The 27,921-nt window shown below is 37.5% G+C and overlaps 1 protein-coding gene across 1 annotated transcript in view; it reads right to left on the bottom strand.

Moving 5' to 3' along the window:
- Positions 1 to 2,324: 2,324 nt before the first annotated feature.
- Positions 2,325 to 27,921, bottom strand: part of LOC132404865 (ADP-ribosylation factor-like protein 15) — a 221,281-nt gene continuing 195,684 nt past the window's right edge. The window contains exon 5 of the mRNA XM_059989426.1: positions 2,325 to 7,475. Coding sequence (XP_059845409.1) covers positions 7,341 to 7,475 — 135 coding nt within the window. The 3' untranslated portion in view covers positions 2,325 to 7,340. The remainder of the gene's footprint in view (positions 7,476 to 27,921) is intronic.

The raw sequence follows: 27,921 nt of genomic DNA, 5'->3' as shown, positions 1-27,921 counted from the left end.
TATATTGTCCAGGGACTTTAATAAGCAGGTTGGGTTTTTACAATTATCACTATAATTTTCTGTGGGATTAAAATTCACAAGCTTTTCAATGACCATTCAACAACATTTAAACTGACATTGATTAACCTTACTTAGAGGACAAATTCCAACCAGAATGAGATCAAAATAAACTGCACACAATTAGCAATCATGCAATAGCACAACAAGTGATATCAATATCCAATGTATATTTGGATATAACCATAAAGTACTTTTGGAATCTTACATTTGGGACTTTGCTAATGTATGGACTCAAGAGCCAATGGAAATATAACAAAGTGAGGATGGTCGGCAATGAAAAATTAAGTAGGACTTTGACCTTGCATAAACTGGGATTAGAATTGGTTTACTATTGTGACATGTACAAAGAGAAAGTCAATAGCTTTTGGTTGCGTGACATCCAGACAGACCATTTTACACACAAGTACATCAAGGTAGCAATAGGTAAATAGAATGAAGAATATAGTGTTACGTTTACAGAGAAAATGCCGAGCAGGTAGACAAAGAAAGTGAAAGGGTCATAATATAGAAGAATGTAGTCTTAAGCATCATTTTTTAACCTATGTCCATTCAAAAGAGTGGGATAGTCGTTGTCCTTGAGCTCATGGTAATAGAAAATCCTACAGAAAGTAGTGTATACAGCCCAGTCCAACAAAGGTAAAATTCTGCTACACAGAGTGCTATCTTAGGAAGGCAGCATAATCTTTATGGAACCCTAACGCCCAGGCTATGCTCTCTTCTCACTGATGCCATCAGGAAGGTACAGGAGTCTCAGGACCCACACCACCAACTGTTCAGGAAAAGTTATTACCCCTGAACCAGAGGATAACTTCACTTGTCCCATCACTGAACTGTTCCCACAGCCTATGAACTCACTTTCATCCCATGTTCTTAATATTTCTTGCTTGTTTATTTATTATTATTTGTATTTGCACATTGGTTGCTTGTTCATCCTGTTAGGAATGGTCTTTTATTGATTCTATTGTGCTTCTTGGATTTACTGTGTATGCCCGCAAGAAAATGAATCTCAGGTTTTATATGGTGATATATATGTACTTTGATAGTAAATTTATTTTGAATTTGCACTTTATGCTCTCAAGCTTTTGCATCTTTGACTTAATTGGAAGGGGAAGAGAACAAGTGGGGTTGTCTTTGACTACGTTGACAGCTTTTCTGAGGCAGCAGAATGTTTAAACCAAGTCAACGAAGAGAGGACATTTGCATCATAGACTTGGTTGTGTTGACAACTCTTTGCAATTTCTTGTGGTCTTAGGGAAGAAATGCATACAAAGCTGTGATGCATCTCGTGACCATGATAGGGGACATGCTGAATTCCATAGCCTTCTGATGAAGGACAGGTGTTGGCAATGCTTTCTTGGCCAATATAATAACTGAATTTTCTGCATGGCTAGTTAAGAACAATTGGGAAGTTGAAATTATAAGTTTATTTACATGTTAATCTCAAGAGTATTTTCCTTAAGGCAGTGTAGAACAGACATGATCCAGAAAAAGACAAAGTGAACATTTCATTACCTAAAAGTATAATCCGGGAAGTCAAATAGTGGTGGAACATACACTATCCAGCCACTGGCAGGACACTGAGGAATGCTGATGAACAGAGGGGCCTTAGGGTTTAAGTTTGTAGCTCCTTCAAAGTGACAACATAGATAAATAAACATCAGGACACTATATTGCAACATTATAAAACACTGACTAGATGTAACTTGAAGTACTGTGTACATTTCTGGTCATCACATCATTGGAAGGATGTGGTTGTACTGGAGAGACTGCAGAGAAGATTCACTGGGTTATTGCTTGGATTAGAAGACTTTAGTTATAGGGAGAGACCTTGTATACGCTGGGCTAATTTTCCTTAGACACCCTATGGGTGACCTGACAGAAGTATATAAAATTATAAAGGGACTTACATAGAGTAGAGAGACAGAATTTTTCTCCCCACAATAGGGGTATCAAAGACAAGAGGGCACAGGTTTAAGGTGAAAAGGAAGGAACTTCAAATAGGAATTAAGAAGTAAGTTTTTTTAAAAAAAGAGTGACTTGAATCTGGCCTGAGGTGTCGATGTGATTAGGTATGAACACTAAGATTAACAAGCGAATGCAGGCATAAAAACAGACGATGTGAGCAAATCAGATAAGCAGAGCTGGGCAAGAAGGATGGCACGAAAGTGCTGTGCAACTCTATTACTCTACATTACTTTTAAAGGAACACAAATTAAAATCATGAATTGCAAACATTACACTTTTTTTTATTAAAAACTTTCTTTTAAAAATTAGGATAGAAGTAAAACATCAGGCATTTATCAAGCAGACCCTCAATGCAATATTCCTATGTTGGCATTGGGGAAAGATATTTCCTTAATAGAGCTATATAAAAAGTATAATCACAAATTATCAACAATGTCACATTGATAAGCAATAATCCACTATATTTCAAATACTATGAAGTTAATATGACAACTCTTTTGAATAAAGATATTTACCTTTTTCATTTACATCTGGAAAGGCAATAGCAGCATTTATTCAAAGCAAACTATTCAACAAAGACACAACTAGTTAACTATTCAAAATAGGCGATCCCTCTCCCATCCTCCATGCAACTTAAAATAACATGTTTCTTTGTCAATTCTTACAAAAGGGTCTTTCACTTGAGATGTTAACTGAAATGAAAATGAGAATGAAAATTAAAATGAACTGATCTAAAATTCTGAAATAAAAATAGTAAATGCTTAAAATACTCAGCGGGTTAGGCAGTTTTTCAAAGCATTTGCTGCTTTTAATCATTGTGGAAAGCAAAACAATTGATGTTTTAGGTGTCTGGCACTGAAAAGAGGAACAAGTTAGTTTAGTCAGTAGGGAGGATGGAGGAAGGAGATGAATAGACAACAGTGAACATGTCGTATTTGGGTGAAACACAATGACCTAATATAGCTGTTAAGGGGCAGTTAAAACAGCAGACAACCAGAAGTTCACAGTCAAAAAATCTTTTCAGGTGAAACAGTAATTCAATTGCATTTCTTCCAATCTACTGTATTGCAATCAGTGTTCATAATGGGGCTTCCTCTATATGGAAAAATCAAAAGCAAATTGTGAGATCACTTTGCGGAGAACCTAAGCGGAGTTCATAGTAGTGAGCCTGTGCTCCCAGTTGCCTGTGACTTTAATTCACCATTTCACAGCCAACCTGGGCTCTGCCTGCGGGATTCTGTACTACTAAGTTTCCACACAGGCCTGACAAAGAAAACCTCATCTTCCACCTGGATGCATTGCAACCTACAGGACTCCGTATCAAATTCTATAACTTCAGCTAATTCTCAATGTTTGTAGAACTGGTCATTTCACCAGATAGCCTTGTTTTTTTTTTAAGATAGTCTGGCCTACTGTATATATCCAAGTCAACCAGACTGTACAGAATTACCCAGAACATACATCAGCAGCAAGTTACACAGACAAAGCAGCTTAATCTGATCCTAACTGCCCTTAACTGCTATATTAGGTCACTGCACTTACACTTCCTTCCTCACCATCATCCATGGACTCAAACAATCTTTCCAGGTGAGGTAACACGTCGCTTGCAAGTCTGTTGGGGTCATCTATTGTATCCAGGCAGCCTCTTCTACCTTGGCGAGACCTGGCGTCGAAAGGGGGCTAACATGAGCAAATCTGCAGATGCTGGAAATTCAAGCATCATACACAAAATGCTGGTGGAACACAATGAATTGTTCCACCAGCATTTTGTGCGTGTTGTAGAAAGGGGGCTGCTTCATTGACCTTCACACTGCCTGCTGCAAAAAGCAGGATCTTCCATTCGCTATACATTTAAATTCAACTTCACATTCCTATTCTGACACATCTGTTCTGTTGCCTCCTTTACTGCCATAAGGCCAAACTCAGGTTGGAGAAACACTGCCTGCCCTTAGATCTCGGTAACCTCCAACACAATGGTATGAATCAATTTCTCTAACTTCCAGTACTGTAATTTCTCCTCCTTCCTCATTCTCTTTTTCCATTCCCCATTCTAGTTACCCTCTTACTCCTCTTCTCCCCTGTCTATCACTTCTGTCTGGTTCCCCTCCACCTTGCCCTTCTTCTATGCTCTACTGAAATCTCCTGTTATACTCCATTTTCTTCAGTCTTTTACCACTTATATCTATCACCTACCAAGCTTCCCACCCCAACTTCTCCCTCACCTATCTGCTGCCAGCAACTCCCACTCCACAACCCGCTGCCCCACATTATTCTGGCTTCTGTCCCTTTCTTTTCTAGTTGCAATGAAGGGTCTCAGCTCAAAACATCGACTATTCCTCTCCACAGAACTGTCTGACTTGCCATTCCTCCAACATTAGGTCAATGGTCTCATGTTAGAAAATTGCCTCTGCTCCACCCTAACCTCCTCCACCTTCTCTTCTACTTGATCCACCTTGTGATTTTCTTTGCCAGCTCTGATAATACTCCAGGATTTGAAACATTAACTGCGACTCTTTCTACACATGCTACTAACTTGCTGATTGTTTGAGCATTTTCTGATTTTTTTTCTGAATTGCATCCTGAATTTCTTTGATTTTCATTCAAAGGCACCCGCTAACATTCAGCACTACGGAATAGCTTGTATTTTCAAAGGGTGTATATTTTCCATAGTAGCTGAGGTTAGTAGATCATCTAAAATATTCATTACTTTTAAACATAATTTGCCATTTGTTTTTAAAACTCTCAAATGAAACACAAAATCCTGGAAATCCATTTACAGCATCTGAAATTTACATCAAATTCAAGTGTAATAAGCATTACATTTTTCCCCTTCAAGTATGTCTCAGATATTTAAGGTCAAAAATGAGTAGAAAACCCTTTCTAGCAGACAGGGTGGACATGAAAACTATTCCCACCAATTTTGGCCTTATGCTACTAGTTATTATGTACATGTACTTTGGTAATTTTTATTTTTCCTTTCTCCCTTTATCTCAATTTTTCGACAGTGATACAATGGAAATCATGAACATGATGATATTGTATTAAAATGCATTCTGGGATCTCTTTCACATGTTTCAATGATCAAGATGGCAGACAGTCAAATTGTTCACATGGCACTATCAATTTGCACTCGATGGTTATGATGTGTGAAAGACAGCACATATGGATAGATCTTGGACCTTATTTTTCATTTAACCATAACCTGGGAAATTAGTGTGATAAAGTCCAAGACAAGGATCTGCTTTTAACAAAGTATTGCTGTAACTAGCACATTCAAACAGGAAACTGACCTCTATGTTATTTTCTGTTCCATTTTAAGAAGAATTTTGCATGTTGCAAATACTTAATAAAATTGAAAATTATTTTCAGTTAAATAAAAGCCTAGTTGTCAATGGACAACAAAGCAAAACTATTTCATTATCAAGCAACTCTTTTTGCTACTTAGATATCATTTTAATCCATGAAAATCACCTCATATAGAAAGAAACATTGTAATGGAAATACTAATGATTCATGTTGCACATTTACTACTGATTTGGAAAGTTAAACACCGTCCTTTTCTTGGAAATTAATTGAAACCAGGCAATTCCATTCAGCAGTAACCTTTATTGTTATTGATGAATAATGTATTTTAGAGAATAACCTCCCATTTATTTGGCTATACTGTTCAGTTACTGACTAAATATAGTAGCTGTATATTTGGTACAAAGATTATGTGCTAGTTGAACTAGCAATACATATTGTCAATAATAAAAGGTAAAAAGTTTTAGTAATATGAATGATTTTACTCATTAAAAAAAAATTGCAGTGTACTGATGTATAAAAAAATACCAAAGTTTCTATAAATACAATGAATTACAGAAAAGCTACTATAAAATAGAAACACACATACCACAGAAATTGACCAGCTTTATAATATGCTCAACAAGATACTGTATATGACCATTAAACACTGGAAAGGAGATAAGAAAATACAAATTTCAGCAGAAGAATCTAAGAACACAATCTCAAATTCTTAAACTGGAAGCAAAAAGAGAATGCAAATGTGAATGGTTGGACAGAGTATGGTGGTAGTAGACAGGGAGGGAATCATGCCGACAGTTGGAAGGCATTAGGCGTCAGACAGAGGCTTGTCAGGAACAGCTGCTGGTGAGTATTGATTGATTATGTTTTCATTCAGCTTACTGATGAGTTGCAGACACTCTCAGGTTTGAGAAGAAGTGCAAGGCTGGTGCACACATACATTAAACACACACACATACACACAAAAAGGGTCATTTGACAGATGGTTCGAGCAACATCTACTACAGTGTCGTCAATACTGAAAATGTTTTAAAGCTAAAGTCTTGGATGATTATAATATCTTAAATAATTTTGAAATTAAGACAAAATTGGTACTATTGGTTTTTTAGCTAAAACATTGGATTTTATATTCCTCATGGTATCACAAAACAAATAATTTTGATCTGTAGTAAACAAACAAAAGATCTGAGTCCAAAATTTTTGTCAAAAACATCCTTAATTCAATTCAAACAGTTGCTTGGTATTCTGTCAATGGATTTGTCTAACAATGCTGTGTTATCAAATCCATTCTTTTTCAAGAACAGCACAGAATGTGCAGAGCAATGTAAAGAAAATATTTCTGCAAATTGCATTAGTTTGTTTCCCAGTTTTATATAGAATTTCTGAACCTGCCTGGCACAATTTCAAAAGCCTGATAGCAGTTAACATCTCACAGCATCAATACTTATCAATAAAGATGAACAGAATATTAAAATGCTGAGATATTCCACACTTTCAGAAAGAATTACAAGTGCACATTCACAATGCATACTGTTCAGTCACTTCACATTGTGTGAATGCTAACAATATACAGAAATAATTAGAAGCAAAGTGCCATATTCACAGATCAATGCAAACCAATGCCAACAGTGCTTAGCTCTTCTGAACTGCTATCACTGATCGTGTTCAAATTTCTAATCACTAAAGTAGTACAAATAATCACATACCAAAATATCATGCAACTACAATAAAATGGTAGTAGTAGAAAACAGGAAGTAAACAAGTCCAGTACTGTTGGTGATTCCATCTTAAAGTAATTTGTATTGCAGTTCATTTGGGATATTTTAGTTCTGTTTAAAATCTGATTTAACAATGATGATATTCAGGAAGTGGATCATATAAAACATTTCAAATGAACATACAGTAAAGTTATTCTATTAAATTTTACAGTACAGTAAGATTCAGAGAAAGGTTCCATTCCAATTTTCAAATGGCGGTCAGTGCATTTTTCATAATCTTCCTGGAGTGTGCTCTTAATCAATCTCTTCAAGCAAGTTAATAAACTGATTGAAACCTTCTTTTACAGCATCCATGTTTTCTACAGAGCAAGGCTGAAGGATCCATCGTTGCCCTCTTGCAAGTGGTTCCAGTTCAAAGTATTTCTTAATCTGAAAGAAAATAACACATTTTAAGAAAATTGATAATTGCCTGGTTAAACTGTAATTGCATAATTTTCCCATGCCACAGAATGGTAGAGCATTAAAAATGGTAACCATGCACAGGTATGGATTTCACTCTAGATTCGTAGGCAAATCTTGGTTCATTCACTCTGCTGTATTTACTATTTACTGTACAAAGTGATACACCAGAGAAATACTCAAGGCAAGACTAATTTAAAAGACTTTCAATATTACAACTGGCCCTCTGACTCCAAGGCATACAAGTGTTACCATCAACATTTCCTGCATCTTGCTTAACTAGTAACTTCAAGGCCTGTAGTTTCACAGCTGTGAATCGTGTGTTATGAAGATCACTTTACAAAGTGATCTTTAGTCTTTAGAACAGAGCACAACTCTGAAGGTTTTACTTACTTAATGTAAAGCTCAGTTGCAGATGATTTGTAAAGTTCATCACATTTTAGAATTCCTGATTATGAAATTCAAATACAACCATGAAAGGGGATAAAATGTAATTAAGAACTAGGTAAATTTAATAAAATCAGCGCATCTCAAGTGATTCAAACATCAGAAATGTCAAGTTAATCAGTTAACAGCTTGAGTTTGGATCACTATTTCAATTGAAAGCCAATAAAATGTAAAAGAGAGTGTTCATAATTCATTGCAAATATACTCCATGTTCCTTGAGGGTAATTTAACTTCTTCCTCTGGTCTGACGATACCTTCCTTTGACTATTGAGTGACAAGATTCCATCAATGATACATTAGTATGGGAAGGAGCTGGTTAATGCATTACAGTGAAAACTCAATTATTTTCACATCTCCTTTTATAGGGGAAAAAACAAGATTCTTTAAAGGCTTCCAACCTTCATATCTTAGTGAGGTTCTCAAGATTGCAGCTCCAACAAAATATTTTTTCACACCATCTTGACAAGATAGTATTTTTTATATATTAACTGGTTGTTATCAGACAGCAACACTATATTCTCTATCTCCATTGCTCCTACAATCATTTCCTAATTCTATCATTCATTGCTAGGTTTTTGATTCATTAATTAGATGCATGGATGTAAGAAAAATGGAGGGTTATGGATTGTTTAGGAGGGAAGGATTAGATTGATACTGGAATAGGTTTATAACTGGTCAGCGCAACGTCGTGGACCAAAGGGCACAGACTGTGCCGTTCTTCTATGTTGTCTCATGCAAGTACATAGCTCTAATCTTAAAGTATCATTTATAAAGCTGTCAGATTAAAAACACTAATATTACATAAATTAGAGTGTCTGTCTTTCTTTTCTTACCAGAAGCACTTACTAGAAATTAATGAAATGTAAATGTGCATATCATATTTCTGTTAGTTTCAGAAGTATTAGGGTTTTACTTTACTTCCAATGTTAAATCATAAAATCATAGAAAGAGGCCTCTTAAATTATGCAATCTGTGCCAGCCATTTTTATATCTATCCACATGACCTGCTTCTTTGCTTTTTTCCTATTTTTAATCATCAAGTACTTATCCAATTTTCTTTCGAATATCACTGAATCTGGTCACACTGCCTTTGCAGTCACTCCAGCTAAATTATGACCATTCACTTTTTAAAATTGTTTCCTGATATGGTGCTGGCTCTCTGATCAACTGTATTACTGGTAGTGTAGCAGTTAGTGCAACACTTTATAGCACCAGCAGTATGATTGGAGTTGATTTCCACTGCTGTAAGGAGTTTTATGTTCTCCACGTGACTGTGTGGGTTTCCTCTCCCATGCCAAAGATGCATGGTTCAGGTTAGCAAATTGTGGGCATGCTATGTTGAGACTGGAAGCTAGGTAACATCTGTGAACTGTCCAGCACAATCCTTGATTGGATTTGACACAAAGTGAGATACAGCACACAGCAGGCCCTTCCAGAACAATGAGCCCATGCATCTCAATACACTCATGAGAACAATGAACCAAGTCATTTCAATGTGGGAGGAAATGGAGCACTGGGAGGAAACCCACATTGTTACAGGGAAGAACTTAGAAATGCCTTACAGACAGAATCTTCACCAGAATCAGGTTTATTATCAACAGCATTTGTTAATTTAGCTGCAGCAGTTCAATGCAATACATAATATAGAAGAAAAATAAATAAATCAATTACAGTATACATATAGAATAGATTACAATAGTGTAAAAACAGAAATAATATATTTTTAAAAAGTGAGGTAGTATTCATGGGTTCAATGTCCATTTAGGAATTGGATGGCAGGGGGGAAGAACCTGTTCCTGAATTGCTGAATGTGTGCCTTCAGGTTTCTGTATCTCCTACCTGATGTAACAAAGAAAAAAGGGCATGGGCTGGGTGCTGGGCATCATTAATAATGGACGCTGCCCTTCTGAGACACCGCTCCCTAAAGGTGTCCTGGGTACTTTGTAGGCTAGTGCCCAAGATGGAGCCGACTAAATTTATGACCCTCTGCAGCTTCTTTCAATCCTATGCAGTAGCCCCACCATACCAGTGATGCACCCTGTCAGGTTACTCTCCACAGTACATATATAGAAGTTTTTGAATGTTTTTGTTGACATACCAAATCTCTTCAAACTCCTAATAAAGTATAGACACTGTCTTGCCTTCTTTATAGCTGCATCGATATGTTGGGTCTAGGTTAGATCCTCAGAGATCCTCACACCCAGGAACTTGAAACTGCTCACTCTCTCCACTTCTGATCCCTCTATGAGGATTGGTATCCTTCCTGAAATCCACAATCAGCTCTTTCGTTGAGTGTCAAGGTTGTTGCTGTGACATCACTCCACTAGTTGGTATATGTCACTCCTGTATGCCCTCTCCTCTTCATCTGAGCATCTACTAACAATGGTTGTAACATCAACACATTTATAAATGGTACTTGAGCTATGCCTAGCCACACAGTCATGGGTGCAGAGAGAGTAGAGCACTGGGCTAAGCACAGACCCCCGAGGTACACCAGTGTTGATCATCATTGAGGAGGAAACATTATCACCAATCCGCACATACTGTGGTCTGCTGGTTAGGAAGTCAAGGACCCAATTGCAGAGGAGGTACAGAGGCCCACGTTCTGTACCTTATCAATCAGGATTGTGGGAATGATGGTATAAGTGGCGGGAATTGAACCTGGGTCACTGCTGCTGTATTAGTGTTATGCTAACAACTATGCTACCATGTCGCCCTTTTTCACTGTATTTTTCAATGGTCGCGAGGCAAATAAAGCTGATTTAATCTCTGTATCCTCATTTCTCAGCCCTTCTACTGCCGATAACAGTTTTTCTTTACTTACACTGTAGAATCCAAGACAAGTCCATCATTAAGAACCCCCACCATCCAGGACATACCTCCTTTTCATCGTTACTGTTAGAAAGGAGGTACAGAAGTCTGAAAGCACACATTCAGCGACTCAGGTACAGCTTCTTCCCTTCTGCCATCTGATTTCTAAATGAACCCATGAACACTACCTCACTACCTTTTATTTGTTTTTGCACTACTTAGTTAATTTAATATATTTACTGTAATTCAATTTTTTCTATATTTATCATGTATTGCATTACACTGTTGTCGCAAAGTTAACAAATTTCACGACATATGCTAATGATATTAAACCTGAAGGTGACTCTAATTCTAATCCTAATTTGGAACAAACTTTTCACATCACTCCTTAATTCTTTCCTGCTCTAAAGACTACATAATGAAGTTGTTTTATACCAGTGGTAAACTTCATCCAGGTACCATAACATTTAAATATTGAGCTGATAAACAGCAAAACATCTCAACCAACAAACAGATATTAATGTTATGGCTGCCGCAACAAACTTGTGCAACACGTGTTTTGTGTTATCTGCATATTTTGTTTCTAATTGAAAAATCAGAAAGGTCAGTTCACCATCTGGGAAGTATACATGGAAAATAAACAGCTGGCAGTGGGTTACAAATCTGTAACATACTTGAGGGATTTGGATGACGTCAAATAGTTTACAAAGTAATCTGATCCCAAGAGTGTAGTACAGCCATGATACACCCCCAGTCATCACTTAAAACATATTCAATGAGATTTTATTTGTTCAGACCATTTCTATTACAGGTATACCACTGAAGTTTGACTTTCCTGTTAGCATTGCTAACTGCAAAGTTTTTCACCCAACTTTCAGGTGAAAGAACAGGAAATGTACTAAGACTACAATTGGTAACAGACAAACCATGGTTTCACCTTAGACAATGTTTATAAATGTTGCTGAAGAGATCAAGGTTTTTCCCATTTTACGTTACATCATTTAATTTGGGCCAAATTTTTGGTGAGCAAGCTTGCAGTGAATTGCTAGGCTATCCTCCTTAAGAATGTAGGTAAATTATAACTCATTTGCTGCCCACTTCAATAAAAATCTTTTGAGATTTTGAGATGCCTAAGATGTAGATGAATACCTCCAATACAAAAAAAATCACTTAGCAATTAATATGTGGTTTTATTTCATTAGCACATGAATAAAGTAGGTGTGAAGTTATGGCATTTTGAAACGCTGCATTCCAATGTGATTACTAGCTATTTATGTGTTTGAAGCATGTATAGTGTAAACCTGGATATAAAGAAATCCTGCAGTCTCCCTCAGATGATCTTAATCCAAGATATCTGAGACCGCCTGCTCAATGGTTCAAATTTCCTTTTTGGGCTGCCACCTTGTTCTGCATTAAAGATCATAAAGATGTTGAGGTGCCAAAAAAAAAAGCAGCCCAAAATGAATGCCTCAGTAGCAAAGCAGACAGATCAGGCAACTGCTGCGATGGTAAGTAACACTTGCAATGGGAAAGGAATCCTCAATCATCTTGGAGTTTTTGGCTCTGGATACAGATGTCTATCTTGCCAAGTATTTTGTGGCTACTTGTGTGCAATGGATTCCCCACATTAAGGTACAGGAAGACCCACACTTGCCCATTTTTAACTTTGGGTAGTGAAGTGAATGCTTTCTGTAACTGGCAAAATTACTTATCAAACCGTCACAAGTAGAACTTTTTTTTCCCCCAAATGCTCAAAACAAAAGTTCAAATGAGGACCAAACTAAACAAAATGATGGGTGGACCAAAATCAGAATTAGGTTTAATATCACTGGCATATGTCATGAAATTTGTTAACTTTATATAACACAGAAAAAATGGAATTACTGCAAATATGTACATATAAATAATAGTTAAATTAAGTAGTGCAAAAAAAAGTAGTTAAAAAAGAGGTGAGGTAGTGTTTATGGGTTCAATGTCCAATCACAAGAAATCCAAATGCTCACTGTCATTCATAAAATGCATCATCTTTTTCTGTAAAAACCAACCTTCTGTGATCTCACAATGCAGAGATGTAAATAGGGTGGTACCCTTCTAAACAATTATGAATCCCCTTAAGAGTAATGGAAGAAACAATTCTGAAAGTTTCTAAATATTGAATTGATTATGACCAACACCATTGTCTATTCCTTAGCATTGGGTATGAGAAACTTTTGCCAATTTAGCAAAATTTGAAGAGGTCTGACTACCTGTCTGACAAAATGAAGAAATATTAAACATTATCAGCTCCTAATGATAGATCTGTTAAAATATTGACACCAGGACAAGAATTACTTATATAAAAAAAATTGTATCTCCCTTAAATTTGACGGATGGAAGAAATTCCCACGGACTTGTGCGATGTTACCAGGAACTCTCTTTTTTTTAAAAAAAGGGCAGACAATGCCAAAGCATCACCCTTCTCTTCATTGCTGAGAAGATTCTTACTGAATCATCTGCTCTCTCTTGCAGAGGTGGTATCTCAGAGTTTCAATGTGCCTTCAGACAAACACAAGACAGTTTTGACATATTTTTCCACAGTCAAGTAGAACCAGGTTAAGGCTAAAAAATAAAACTTTGAGCTGTACATTGCCTTCACTGATGAAAGCCTTTGTCTCTCATTAAACTGATTTTCCTACAGAATCTCATGATTAAGTTTAGATACCCAAACAACTTTACCACTGTCATAAGACTTCTTAAAAATCAGATAACTGCTTCCAGCTATGCAGTGGACTATCTCTGAACCCTTTTGTTATCTATATTGGTATAACACAGGAACTGTGCACTTGTCCCACTCTTTTTTAAACAGCTATGAAAATGACAATTTCAAACAATGCACCAAGTTCAAAAATCAGACTGTAGTCAATCTTGTCAAACTTTTCACATCTCTGCTAGAATGAAAGTTAACATCACAATAAATATTAAATTCCACAGATGATTGTGTTGTAGCTTTATGTTCAGAGAAGAGCCCACAATCAGCACTTAACCACTTCTCTGAAGTTTATATCAGCTTATGGCTACCTCTGAATATCGTCAAAATATTCCCACTAATCTACTCCAGTTAGTGAAAGATCTGGCAAAATAGTTTTGCATCGATGAAGAAGAAATGCAGGAGTACCTTGCCCACCCCTGGAAAATGGCAAAGGTGTTGAGATACAAGTACAAATCAATTGGGCTAGCTGGCCTTGCTTTTGGCAGACAGGGTGTGAAATAAACACAAAAAATGTATCAAACAGTCTGCAAAGCCATAGTAACCTCTGCCTTTTCTGTGGCTACAGGGCTTGGATGAACTGCATAAAACATTGGAAAATCCTGTAATGCCATTGTAAGGCATTTTATTCGAATGATCTTCAAAATAATCTGGAAAAATTGCAGCACAACCTTCAGTGCTGAGATTCTGATTATTTAGAATCAACTTAAGTGGGGAAGGCACTATGTGTAATACACATCTAACAAAGACATTGCTTACATCAAGTCTATAAAAAAATGGAAAAATAGAAATATTTTAAAGGAAGGCCCAAAATGACTGAAGAGAATTTGGATCAACACCACACACTGGGGCAGCGCTCCAGAACAAGAATACCTGGATTTCTTTTTCCATCAACAATGGAGTGACCCCATTTGAGTAAATTATTCTCACTCTAGTGTAGACAAACACAAGCACAGACAACTGCTGCATGGCAATGCAGCCTAACTGGGCTTTCAAAGTCTACCTGAAATACCTGCCAAAATTTTTTGATCCCAAGACCAGGTCCTTAACCATAAGAAAATTTCTGAAACAGTTTTGAGGGATTATTTGTGATTCATTTCAAATATGCAATCCTGTTCAATATTCAGAAGGAAAAACTCTCTTATTTGTCCACAGTAGACAATGTACATCTGCAGGGGAGTTGAAATGGTTCCAGCTTTGAGGTGCATCTAAAAGGTAGCGTTCACAATCTAATAAAACATGAGGCTAGCAATGTCCCAATTCAAAACACATCATAAATTGAGAATAAATTATTTATGGAAAAAATGTTGAATGGCAGACCTATTCTGAACAAATTAAATGTGTTTTTCTCACAGATTACAACACATCTTTCTTTGGTTATCTTTGAAGCACAAAGTTCCATTGAGCACACACAATACCTTAGTGCCTGGAGGCTGTGGCAAGGAAATGCACAATTTGGCCAATGTGTATAAAGTAACATCATATACATCCCTCAAATTAACCAGGGACACACAACTGAAAAGGCACAATATAGTATGGATATTAGCCTTCAGCTTCACTGCCAGTTTGCACATTGTAACCAAGCATACACAAATTACTCAATAGTTCCCCAATTTACCAACTTGTCTACTAACCAGGCAGTAATTCCACAAATTCTGTATAGGAGCATAGCAGAATTAAAATGATCCATTTTCATAGAAGATTCACTGAAGATCACTGCAGGTTAAATTTTCAATATTACATCAACATACCTACTAATTTCATGACTAATACACTGCTAAAACAATGATCTACATGCAGGAAACCTAGTTGCAACAGTATTCTATTATTCTTCATCCCATATTATTAACACAAATGACATTATAACTTTTAAACAAGAAAACAATCATGCCTTAACAAGAATGTTATTCATGATAACATAATGGTATAAACATTTCTACTCTGTTTATACAAACATAAGCCAGCTAATCATGAGATATAATTACTGACCTTTAGCAATTCACTGAATTGCTTATCAACCTTCAATTTCTAAATATGCACCTCAGGTTTTATTTCCATGCTTGGTTCCGTTTTGAGTAAGTCGCCATTTTTCATAAGACAGTTCAACTGCAAGAACCATCACTGATTAAACTTATCTTGTTAGCACTTGGCGAACATACTTTCAGAATAAATAACAACACAAAACAAGCACAAAGATGAAGAGATTAATTATTCCTTCTTTGATCCTGGGGTGCATTGCCTTTGCATGTGGCACAACACCCGTTTCACTATGATGGTGAGGATCAGTTAACTCAACACAGGCCAGAGACTGAACCCAACACTCCTGGTATAACTCTGCTACTTAATACCTTATATAGATAAGCCTTCAGGGAGGTACAACTGTTTAAAGCTTTCAAACTGAGTAAGAACCTGTCAACTCCCTGTAAAAAGTTTAAACACAAGGTTTGGGGCAGTGCAACTGCCCATCTGGGAACTTTTCAAATTTTCCTTTGTACCAACTGCAGTAATACTAATGATAACCTTGCAGTGTTTGACAGAACTTGATCTCATGACCATTTTCAAATTGTAGTATACCATCTGGGTTGAAGCAAAGCAGAAACTCCTCTGAAATATCTTGCCAAGTTGTTTAGTGACAACTTTATTTTTCACTTTGATCTGCTGTTTTGTTTCTATCAATTTTTAAGTCCTTGTTTTTGTCAAGATTTAATTGTTATTAGAAGCTAATAATTCCACAGCTATGCTATGTGCCTGATTATGAAATGGTCCACGATTCCAGAGCACCGCAGCAGTATCATGCTGGACACCTTCAGGAAACCAAAACTGCAATGACCCAAGGGATTATTACTATCAACATGAAACCCGGGTTTCACTTTACATTCCAAAATGTGTTACGGATGTCTTTGGAATGCCTCAAGGCTTCAGTATAAAATGTTCCATATACTTCTATTTCATACAATGGCAAATAAATTACTATTATTTAAAAGATCAACCAACTTTCACTGATGCTCCAGGCATATTTTCATTCCATGTTTTAAAGATAAGAAAATAACTGTCTTCAAACTTCAGAACTATATATACTTTTCATCCTTGCAATTTGCATTTCTAGTTCTTGCTTTATGCATCACGGTTCTCAGTTTCCTTTTCCGCTCTCATATTTCTACATTTCTCATATATTGACAAATTATAGTTTCATGCCAACTGCAAAATCTGAACAGTAGCTCAACTTTATATTTTAATATGATATACTGTTTTCTTTCAATCCCAAGAACTTACTACAAAGCTGCCCTCAGAATTGTTACATTTATTAAATAGTCAAGAAAACAATGAGTCAGCTGTTCTTTAACATGCATTTTTAAGATGTACCAGGACGCAGTAATCCTCCAAGCTTGTTGTTGGGGTTTGGAAGCTTGTGTGACTTAATGATCCAGAGAACAAAGTTGGCTGGAGACAGGCTTTATGCTTTGGGTTTTGGTAGGATCACCCATGCCAAACAGTAGAGGCTAGACTAAGAGTGGTTCACTGGTCCTCTAGACTTGGGGTTCAGATTAGGGCTAACAAAATTGTTACGGAAACAGAATCCTTCTACGTATGAAGTGTGATGGCATTCCTGAGTCTCCACCTAGGACTTGTGTGACTGGCAGTAGTGAATACTGAAAGGAAGCCACTGACATGATGAAGGAAGCCCTGAATATGGGCAGAAATGCCAGTGGTGTAACAGGCAATAAGTAAGGATTATAATCAAATACAAGTTACAGCAAAAGACAATATAGCAGGGCACTTAGAAAAATTCAAAGTCACCTGGCAGTCAACAGGAAATGGATCATTCTTGGGTTAGCAAGGTGCAATAAGTAGTGCACCATAGGATTGATGTTACTCCTCTTCTTTATGTAAATCAACTGACATTTTAACATCTACCACCTTTTCACTAAGTCCATTTCCTGCTTTAAAGCCTTTTAATTTAAAGTTGGTTTCTAAAATACACAACTGTGTGAAGATCAAAATGACATGCTGTGATGACACTCTTTTGTACATTGAGAATCTTACCATATACACAAGTACAATACTAAGCAAAATCATTTGGTGTACCTAACTTATTCCCCTTCTTTTCATATAGTGTTCCTTTCACAGAAACAACTGACCGTTTACACAAATATGGACATTTACATGCATTGTGTGAAAAATCACCCAGAAAATTATAACCTGTATTTATCAAAACCACTGGGTTTGCTACTGAAATGCATTAGTACAATGATGAACATTTTAAGCTGATTGCACAGATTTACAATGTGCAATAAAGGTAAGTGCTACGTACTGATTCTCAGGTTAAACCATATGAATACATCAACTTTGCTTGTGATCTTTAAAACAGATTAACTATTTGGAATTGCATTTTTTAAAAGCCTTGCATTATTAAGGGACTGCTTCAGGATAAAGCTCCACAGACTAATACTCTTCAGTTTCCATCTTGTTTTTGTTTGCTTTGGATCTTCACAACTACCCAGATTATACAATCACTGTAAGTGAGAGTAAGGCTTGGCAAACTATTCTGAGGGCTTCCCTCCATGTCAAAAGTTAGATGGCATGTAACTTAAGCAGCATACATTTCCACAACTTGATGTGGAAATGTTATAAGCTTACTTCAGCCCTCAGTTCCAAACACTATTCTCCTCATCCATCCAGCTGTTCAAGATTTTTGATACCAGTAGAGTGGACAGAGAGTAACCTGCAGACAAAAACATTTGTTTTGATATTCAACCAAATAGCCATATCTACTTCATTGCAACATTTAACAAAAATGGATTTCCCCAGAATGTGGAACATGATAATGGTAGGTTGGTAGATAAACCATTGATACAATAGAAACCTGACTGGGTTCTTAGTGCAGTGCCTGCATGATTAGCTGGTTTTAGATACAATGATGCATTTCTAGCACAACATGGTGCTGAGGGTGAAGTCAAGCAGCAAGTGTGGAATGTGAACTGAATTAATGTTTCATGTTGGAGAACACTCTTATATTTTCTGTCTCCTTGACCAATTTTGTAATGCCCAACTTGGAATTGCAAGACTCCTGTCAAAATACTTGTATACCAGTTATTCTGGGCCTTTGCTCAAAGCTCATGACCACTTCTTAAGTTCCCAAACCTTAACAATCATAGCTGACCCACTACCTCCAGTTCCTCATCTCATAACCCAGCTCCGACAGTGCCATTGCCATGCTTATGCACCTCCCTCCCATCAGCGACTGGCAACTCCCTCATCCCAACACTCCTTCAAATCCTCACCATCAGATCTCACTCACATGACCTAGTGGGTGCTATGTATCTGGACCTGGCCCCAACTCTTATCAGTTTTACAGCACAATGTGCAAACGAAAGGCCTTTCCTGGTGGAAGATCAATTGAGCAGCGTCAGCGTCTTGAGATTCAAGCACCTAAGTTTTCATGCGATGGTCTATAAACAACTTGCCAGCGGCACCAGTTAAAGCACTTTAGGAAGAGGTGATGAATATCTGGGCACTCACATTTCACCATCCAGAAATGCAGGAGAGAAGGCTCTTATACTAAGGTTTGTATTGAGTAGCCCAAATGTTTTCTTCCAAGGAGAAAGCAACTGTTTAACTACAAATAACTGCAACAAATTTATCTGGAGTGCTACTTTAATTCCAGTGGACATTGTAATAGTGTTTAACAAAAATAACAATTAAATCAAAACCAATTAAATAGAAAACACTGGATTAGTGTAAACCATATTTTCAAACAGATTTTGCATCTGGACTCAAAGAACCTACTCTTGCTCTTTTAAATGTCAAGACTGAATTTACAGCTTTGAATTCACACAGAAAGAAAAAAGGAAATGGGAACTGTCAGCTTATGTAAAGACAGACCAGACTTTCATCTATTGTTTTGTTTTGCCGCAAGGGACAGTCCAATTTAATGTGGCTGTCTGTTAAAAATGTACTTGACCAAAAGAACTATTGTAAATACTGAATTCTTCCTCGGGGCAAGCATTAGGTTAGTACACATAACGGACCAGACTACAAGGCAATTATTCAATATATCCATTAGAAATCAGATTTTCTTTTTATTTAATCAAATTGAACTATAAGGGGAGTGTAAGCTAGAAAATTTGTATTCCCATTTATCAAGAAATTTAGAAGCAGACGTTCTTGTCTGCAACAGTTGAACCACATCAAATCAAAATGACTGCGTCCATTAATCTGAATATTGCTCAATCTTGGTGTGAAGGGTCTAGACTTCAACATTATCTTTTTTTTCTAATTATTCAAAATCTTATTAACCAATAATTGATATATAAGATTTATATCAAAATAAAACATAATGTCTGACCGTTCTCTGAAGTAATTGAAGATATGTCTTTATATCTGTTTACTTCATTAACCGTCTGCCATTTGCTACTTTGATTACATTTTTGTTGTAAACTCATACATATGCCCTTCAGTCTAATATCTCAATTTAAGAGCCAGGATTAACACACACAATAGTTGTGATTATGCTTTGCAATCAGTAAATTTTACATTAAAAGCCTGCTCGTATAAAATAGACTTAGAGCTTTTAATACAAATCAAATTAAACATAATTCTGAATTGCAAGTATCCAGGACTAACCACTCATAATATATTTATTATTCAATATCAAGAGGGGAACTTGGTATTTTATGGCCTTTGGATTAGTCTATAGTAAGACTCACCAACTGTTGCTAACTACTTTCACACAAACAGTTGATGAAAAACTTATTTCATCAATATTAAGCTTGCTATCACAGCAAAAAAAAGTTTTCAATGTGGCACATTCATCTGCTATTAAACTAAGCAATTAAACAATTTCAGAAGTGAGGTTGCCTTTAGTTATATTTGATTTCAGCTAGCAACATTAAACAAATTGCATCCAAGAAGTAATGTCAAAATAGCATAGAGCAAAATTTGCAAATACTGAGATTAGCAATTATGATGTCTGAAAATCGTGTTTAAAGTTAGCACTTGCAAAATGGTTTAGCAGACAATTTTGAACATTAAAATGCTTACAAAGCAAAAAAGTTACATGTAAAATTGCTTCATTAATACTTTGGGTGTCTACAATTCCAAATCATGCAACTACGAATTGAAAAACTGTCATTATAGTCATTTGCCTTTTCACTAGCTAGAGTTCAGATGGAAGACAAACCAGTATTTAAATAAAAAATATTTTGAACACAAATTAGAGTATTTAAGAACTTGACAAAGAAACTTACTAATCAAAAATATGCAGTGTATATCAACTTTGGATGTATTAATATCCTCATGAATCAGAAAAATTCTGAGGCAGAAGTCAGCCTTTCAGTGCATTACATTAGTACTAGTAATACCATTCTAAAGTATTTATTGTTAAGCATCCACCTTCTAAATGTTATTTTGGATCAGTATATCAGTGCATTTTGTTAATCTAAAAATTAAAACAATGGGGCAATGCCAGTTGAATATGCATTAGAGCAAAAATGCAGCAAAAAAGCTGCAGTAAATAATTGATCAGTTGGTGACATCAAGTTTATCCATCACTAAGGACTCTCCTCATCTGGGACATGCCCACTTTTCATTATTAACTTTGGAGAGGAGGCACACGAATCTGAAAGCCCGCACTCAATGATTTAGGACAGCTTCTTCCCCTCTGCCATCAGATATATGAACAGTCCATTGCTGCTTTTAAAGGGATCAGAAGTTTGTAAAGTAAAAGTAATCCTCTATTTTTACAAAGTATTAATTTAAAAACCATAAGGCCAAAAGTTAAGAATAAGATAAATACAAGGAAATCTTCAAAGATTAACAAAACTGGATTCAGAGTAAGAAAGCAATATAGACTGAAATCCAAAAAGCTGATGGGGCCAAAGAATTTTGTTCAGTTCAGTCACGATGTGTCAAAACAAAAAATAGCAACAACGAACTACTCATATCTGTATGGTTAAGCTTGTGGTTCTATATGGGTCAGCACATAGCTCACTCCTCTGTGAATAAAAAGATTGTTAAGATTTAATGCCATACCACACCGATATCGCATGATAAGTTATGGTCCTCTGTTGAAAAGTACCATGATTCCAACTGGCAGTCTGCTGTAAGCTCATGTACATTATATTAAAAACTAGAGCAGGTTCTTGTGGTATTCCACTGAACATCCTTCGAGATCACCCAAATCTTCACGCTGTTAGGATGTTGCAATAACTATTTGTTCCACCAAGTTACTGCAGTTATAAAAGCATGAAATAGTTTTCATATTAAAAGTTCTATATAATTGTTAGCAATACTGGAAACAGAACACAATGTAGCAATAGAAAATGATTTATCACTACAATTATATTTAATAAAACTTTCATTCTGCATACACAGAATCTGAAAAAAGACAATGAAGAAAGATGGGAAAGCAAATCACACTACTTCGAAGAAACTGCTTTGGCAAGAAACAGAACTGCTGCTAAACAGGCAGGGGTGGAGCAAATCATAACCATTTAAAGAAAGTTGCATTTATTACCTCAATATAGAGATCACCTACAGAAGAAAAGTTTGCAAAGATACTCCAGGCTTCATTTCATGATTCACCCAATGGCCAGTATACAATAAAACAAATGTAGAAGAGATTTTGAGAGTAACTGTGGAGCTGCTTCAGAGGGCAGGGAAAGGGAAAGACAATTTTGAAACAGAGTGATAACTTAGTCAAAATATCCACTACTTTAACTTGTTTAAAAAAGATACCTCATCACCTCTAGAGATCTCCCTTCTATAGCCTCTTACCTCATTGTTCCCCATCTCCCTCCCCACTGCCCATTTCTACCTCCTACTTAAGAGTCACAAACCAGGCTGCCCTGGCAGACCCATTGTCCCTGCTTGCTTCGGCATTACTAAACTTGTATCCTTGTACCTTTGACACCCTCTTTCCCCCACTCCAGTCCTTTATCACTCATACTCATAATACCACACGTCCTCTACCACTTCAACAACTTTCAGTTCCGATGCCCACGGATGATGAGACCCTGGTAAAACAACTATCCCCCATCAAGAAGGCCTCAAGGGTTTCCATTTCTTTCTGAAAAACAGTGCCAACTAGTTCCCCTCCTACATCTGGCAGAACAGATCCTTGGTTTCAACAACTTCTCTTTCTGCTTCTCCCACTTACTCTAGACTGAAGGTGTAACCAAGGGCACTTGCATGGGGCCCAGTTATGCTTGCTTTTGTTGGCTACATGGAACAATCTATGATTCAAACCTATACCAACAATGCTCCCCATCATCCTTTCCGTAAGACATTCATGCCACTTGCACACTTGCAGAATTCATCAATTTCATCACTAACAATTTCATCAGCTTTGCTGTCAAATTCACTTGACTTGTCTCTGACAACTCTTATGCCCTTTCTTAATGTTTCCATCTCAGGAGATGGATTATGCATTGACATCTTCTACAAACCCACCGACTCCTATGGTTACCTTGACTATATTCTTCCCACCCTATTGTTCGCAAGGACATGATTCCCTTTTCCTAGTTTCTCTCTCTTCTGCATTTGCTCTCATGATGAGGTTTAATGGTCTAGAACTTTTTTCCAGAAAACTGAGTGTGCCCCCACACTGCTATCTATGTAGTTCACTTCTACTTCTCATATGTCTGCCCTTGTTCCATCCCCGCCCACCTCAACCTTAAGCATAACAGGGACAGAGCTCCCCTAGAATTCACCTACCATCCAATGAGCTTATGCATCCAATGTATCATTCTCCCCTTTTTCTGCAATCTCCAACAGAATCCCACCACCAGGCACATCTTCCCTCCTTCCCATCCTCCTCTAAGCACTTAGCCTCCACAAATGCACTAGATGTTAGATTTACCCATACACCTCATCCTTCACCACCATTCAGGGCCCTAATCAGTCTTTACAAGGAAAGCAGTCCTTCACACATAATTTCATTTAGTGCTATTTAATGCAACAACCCTGCCAATGTGGCCTCCTCTTCATTGGTAGAGACCAAACACAGACTGGAAAATCGCTTCATTGAACATCTATGCTTGTTCAGCATACCAGCCAAGGAAATTGCATTTCCCATTTCCACACTCACATGTTTGTCTACTGCCTCTCTCACTGCCAAAAATGCAGATAAGAGGAACAGTACCTCATATTACACCTCGACTGTCTCCCACCAGGACACTTGAACACAGAGTTATCTAACTTCCAGTACCTCCTTCCCCTATTTCCTTCCCTTTCTTTCCTGATCACACTAGCCCCTACCACCCCCTTCAGCACCCTCTACAACTGCCCATCATCTACACATTCCTTCAGCTGGTTCCTTTCCCCACCTTCTTCCTTTTGCTCCATGATCAGATCTCCCATCAGACTCCATCTTCTTCAGCCTTTTGTCACTTTCATCTGTCACTTACCAACATTTTACAACATTCCAACTCTCTTCCTATCCTCAGTTGCCAATCAATTCATCCCTGGATCCATCTATCGCCCACCAGCTTTTTTCCCCACCTTTTTATACTGGCCATTCTTCTTTCTTTCCAGTCCTAATAAAACATACTGACCCAAAAACATCAGTTTTCCTTTTCCCTCCATAGATACTGAGTTCCTCCAGCTCTTTTATGTGTTGTAAATGGTGGACAAGTTTCTTTTTCTGCCTTCAAGCATAAAGAATTATAATCAGCATTGTAAGAAAATATCATTCTTCTGAGCTCCAAAATTGAACAAAGATTTGAGCTATTAATCAGAAGAATACTGATAGACCAGAATTCTAATATTTGTTTAAGCTTCCTCCTTTGACAACAGTTTGAAAGAATTCATCAAGGAAGAAATTTGAGATTTCAAAACATTTTTTTCAGAGCCTTAAAATGGATTGCACACATTGCACTGCTTCAAACCAGATTAATCTACCTTTGTGCATGATCTACATAAAACTGATTTGTTTTATACTAAGGCTGCTGTCCAGACAGAATCATTTCCATAACAAGATAACAGTGGCACAAATCCACATAAAAAAAATACCTGGCACAAATTATCTCCAGAGAAAATGGAGTAAAAATTATTAAGTGTAAGAAAATGAAATTCTTCATGTTCTAATCTTTAGTAGATTTGAGAATTAGCTAACTGAAACAAATTAGTCAACAGTTTAAAAACAAACTCCAAGAATGTGAGAATCAAGAGGGATGATACTGCAACCTGGAGAAAGGAGACAGACAGCCAGACTCGTAAAGATATATACAAGTCTATAGTACATGTGCTATACAAAATTCCAAGATGGTTTAATGTGATTTCCAGTACAGAAGTGTTAAGTATAAAAAGTGACTTGACTTGACTTAAGGAGAACAAAATAACTGTTACTCCAGATCTGGTGCAGCACAAAAAACACAATAAATATAAATACATAAGATAGCTTATGTACCATACACAGGTTGATTATATGTCCATGAAGTGATGCTAGGCACAGGAGTGTTTGTACATAAGGTGACTGACAGTAAGTTAGAAAGTAATGGTGGTGTGGGGTGTGGAATGGACGGGTTAGTGGGTGGAGGTGTTGATTAGTCTTATTGCTTGAGGAAAGTAACTGATTTTGAGTTTGGTGGTCTTGGAGTGGATGGTATGTAGCCTCCTCCTGAATGAGATTGGGTAAACCAGACCATGAACAGGGTGGGTGGGATCCTTCATGAAATAACTGTCTCTCTTTGGCATCTTTCTGTATACATGTCCTTGATGGTGGGTAGGCTGGTGCCTGTGATGCATTGGGCAGTTTTGACTCTGTTGTAGAGTCCTCCTGTCTGCTGCAGTGGAGTTTGCATACCATGCAGTGATGTAGCTTTTTAGCATGCTCTCTACTGCACATCTGTAGAATGGTGCGAGTATATATGTCCATAATCCAGGTCTCTTCAGCCTCTATAGAAAGTAGAGGTGTTAGTGAGCTTTCCTGGTTGTGTAAAGTATGTTTCAGGACCAGAGGAGGTTGTGTGAGATGTGCATTCTCATGTATTTGAAAATGCTTGCAGTTTCCACTGCTGTGCCTCTGCTGTAAAGAGGGGTGTGAGTGATGCTTGCTTTCCCCAAGTTGATACCCATCTTCGTCTTATTTATATTGAGGAAAAGATTATTTGGCTCGCACCTGGCCTGGAGCTCTTCCAACTCCTCTTTGTAGGCCATCTTATCGTTGTTGGTGATGAGCCCCACGACTGCTGTATCATCACTGAACTTGATAATGTTATTACTCAGGTGTTTGACCATGCAGACATGTGAGAGCAGAGTGTACAGTAATGGGTTCAGCACATAGACCTGGTGGGGGGGGGGGGGGAGAGAGACCCCTGTTGAGGATAATGGGGAGGAAGGAGCAATTGTGCATCCTGACAATGGGAGGTCTGCTAGTTTAGATAGTCCAACATCTAATTGCGCAGTGGTGTAGGAGTTTGTTCACCAAAGTCTGTTGGACAATAGTGCTGAATGCCCAAATGAAATCCAGAAACAACACAAGTGTCTTTGTTTTTTAGGTGTGTCAGGGCCAGGTGTATGACTGATGCTACTGTATCTGTCATAGAGCAGTTCTTTTGATAAACATATTGGTGAGTGTCCACTGTGGCAGAATGGAGTTTCTTTATGTATGTTATCACCTGTCCAAAGCACTTCATGATGATTGGCATCAGAGCCACCAGGCAGTAGTCACTTAGCTCTGAGTTTGTAGGGTTCTTTGGTACAGGGATGATGGTAGCTGACTTGAAGCATCTGAGGACAGCAACCTGGATGAGTTAAGTGTTTGTGTCTGTGAAGATGTCAATGATCTGGTGTGCACACTCTAAGAACAACAGAATTATACTTCATTTAATTCAGGAATACTTTTGACTTGGCAGTTATGTAGATGTGATATTTATATACTTATATACTTGTTAAGGAATTTGCTTAAAGGTTTAGATGGAGAAGAACTCATTAGGGGTGTCCAGGGAGTATGCAGCAGGTTGACTGGAGGATAGGCCAATTCAGTACCCTGGGAATGAGCAAACATTTCTGTGATAGGTTGGCAAATGTTGCTCCATTGTTCAATACAGTTAATAGGAATAATCCTGGGAATTGTAGACTAGTGAGTCTTACATAAGTAGTGGGCAAATTATTGGAGAGGATTCTTAGAGACAGAATTTATGAGCATCTGGAGAAGCATAGTCTGATTAAGAATAGTCAGCATGGCTTTGTGGCGGATACGTCATACCTGAGGAGGCTGACTGAATTTTTTAAGGAAGTAAACAAATAAATTAAGGAAGGTATAACAGTAGATGTGATGCATATGGATTTCAGCACGGAGATTGACAAGGTTCTCTATGATTGACTCAACCAGAAAATCATGAAGTATGGGATTCAGGGAAACTTGGCTGAGGGTAGTAATATAGAGTGTATTCTGCCTGAAGGTCTGTGACTAGTGGTGGTTTCCACTGTTCTGAGACCCCTGCTCGTTGTGATTTTTTAAAAACATAAATGACTTGGAGGGTAAAGCTGGGCAGAGAAATGGCAGATGGAGTTCGAAGATCGAACTTGAAAGCAGAGTACAAGGTTAATAGCAGAATTCTTAGCAAAGTGGAGGAACAAATGGATCCTGGGGTCCAAGTCCATAGATCACTCAAAGCTGCCATGCATATTCATAGGATATTTAAGAAGGCATGTGGTATATTGATCTTCAATAGTTAGGAAACTGAGTTCAAGAACTGCTAAGTAATGCTACAACTCTAAACTCTGCTCCCTGTAAGGAGTTTTTATGGTCTCCCCATGACAGCGTGTGTTTCCTCTGAAGGTTCAAGTTCCCTCCCACATTCCAATGATGTGCAGTTAGGCCTAGTGAGGTGTGTGTATGCTTTTTTGGTGCTGGACGTGTGCCAATACTTGCCCAGCAAACCCTTGCTGACTTGACAAATGAAGCCAATTTTAATCTTAACTGCTGCTGGACCATCATTATCACATGTTGTGTTGTTAAGATGGTAGCAATCATGACTGTTTTTGGCAAATTTTTTTGACAGGAGTGGTTTGCCATTACCTTCTTTTGGGCTGTGCCTAAGCAAGACAGGAGACCCCAATCATTATCAATACTCTTTAGAGGATTCCTAGCATCAGTAGTTGCATAATCAGGACGTGATATGCACCAGCTGCTCATATGACCACCAATTGCTCCCATGGTTTCAATGGAGACTAAGCAGGTGCTACATCTCACCCAAGGGTGACTTGTAGGCTAGTGGAGGGAAGGAGTACCTTACACCGCCCTTGGTAGAAACATATCTCCACCCTGTCACCCACCTGTTAGACCACATATGGAGTATTGTCACCTCATTATTTCAGTGATATGGAAGCTTTAGAGAGGGTGCAGAGGTAGTTTACCAGGATGGTGTCCTGGATTAGAGAACTTGTCTTATGAGGAAAAGTTGATTA

This window comes from Hypanus sabinus, chromosome 14 (genome assembly GCF_030144855.1).
Source record: "Hypanus sabinus isolate sHypSab1 chromosome 14, sHypSab1.hap1, whole genome shotgun sequence".
Taxonomy (NCBI): Eukaryota; Metazoa; Chordata; class Chondrichthyes; order Myliobatiformes; family Dasyatidae; genus Hypanus; species Hypanus sabinus.
Note: the sequence above shows the minus strand (reverse complement) of the source record. Positions and strands in the feature narration are given on the sequence as shown.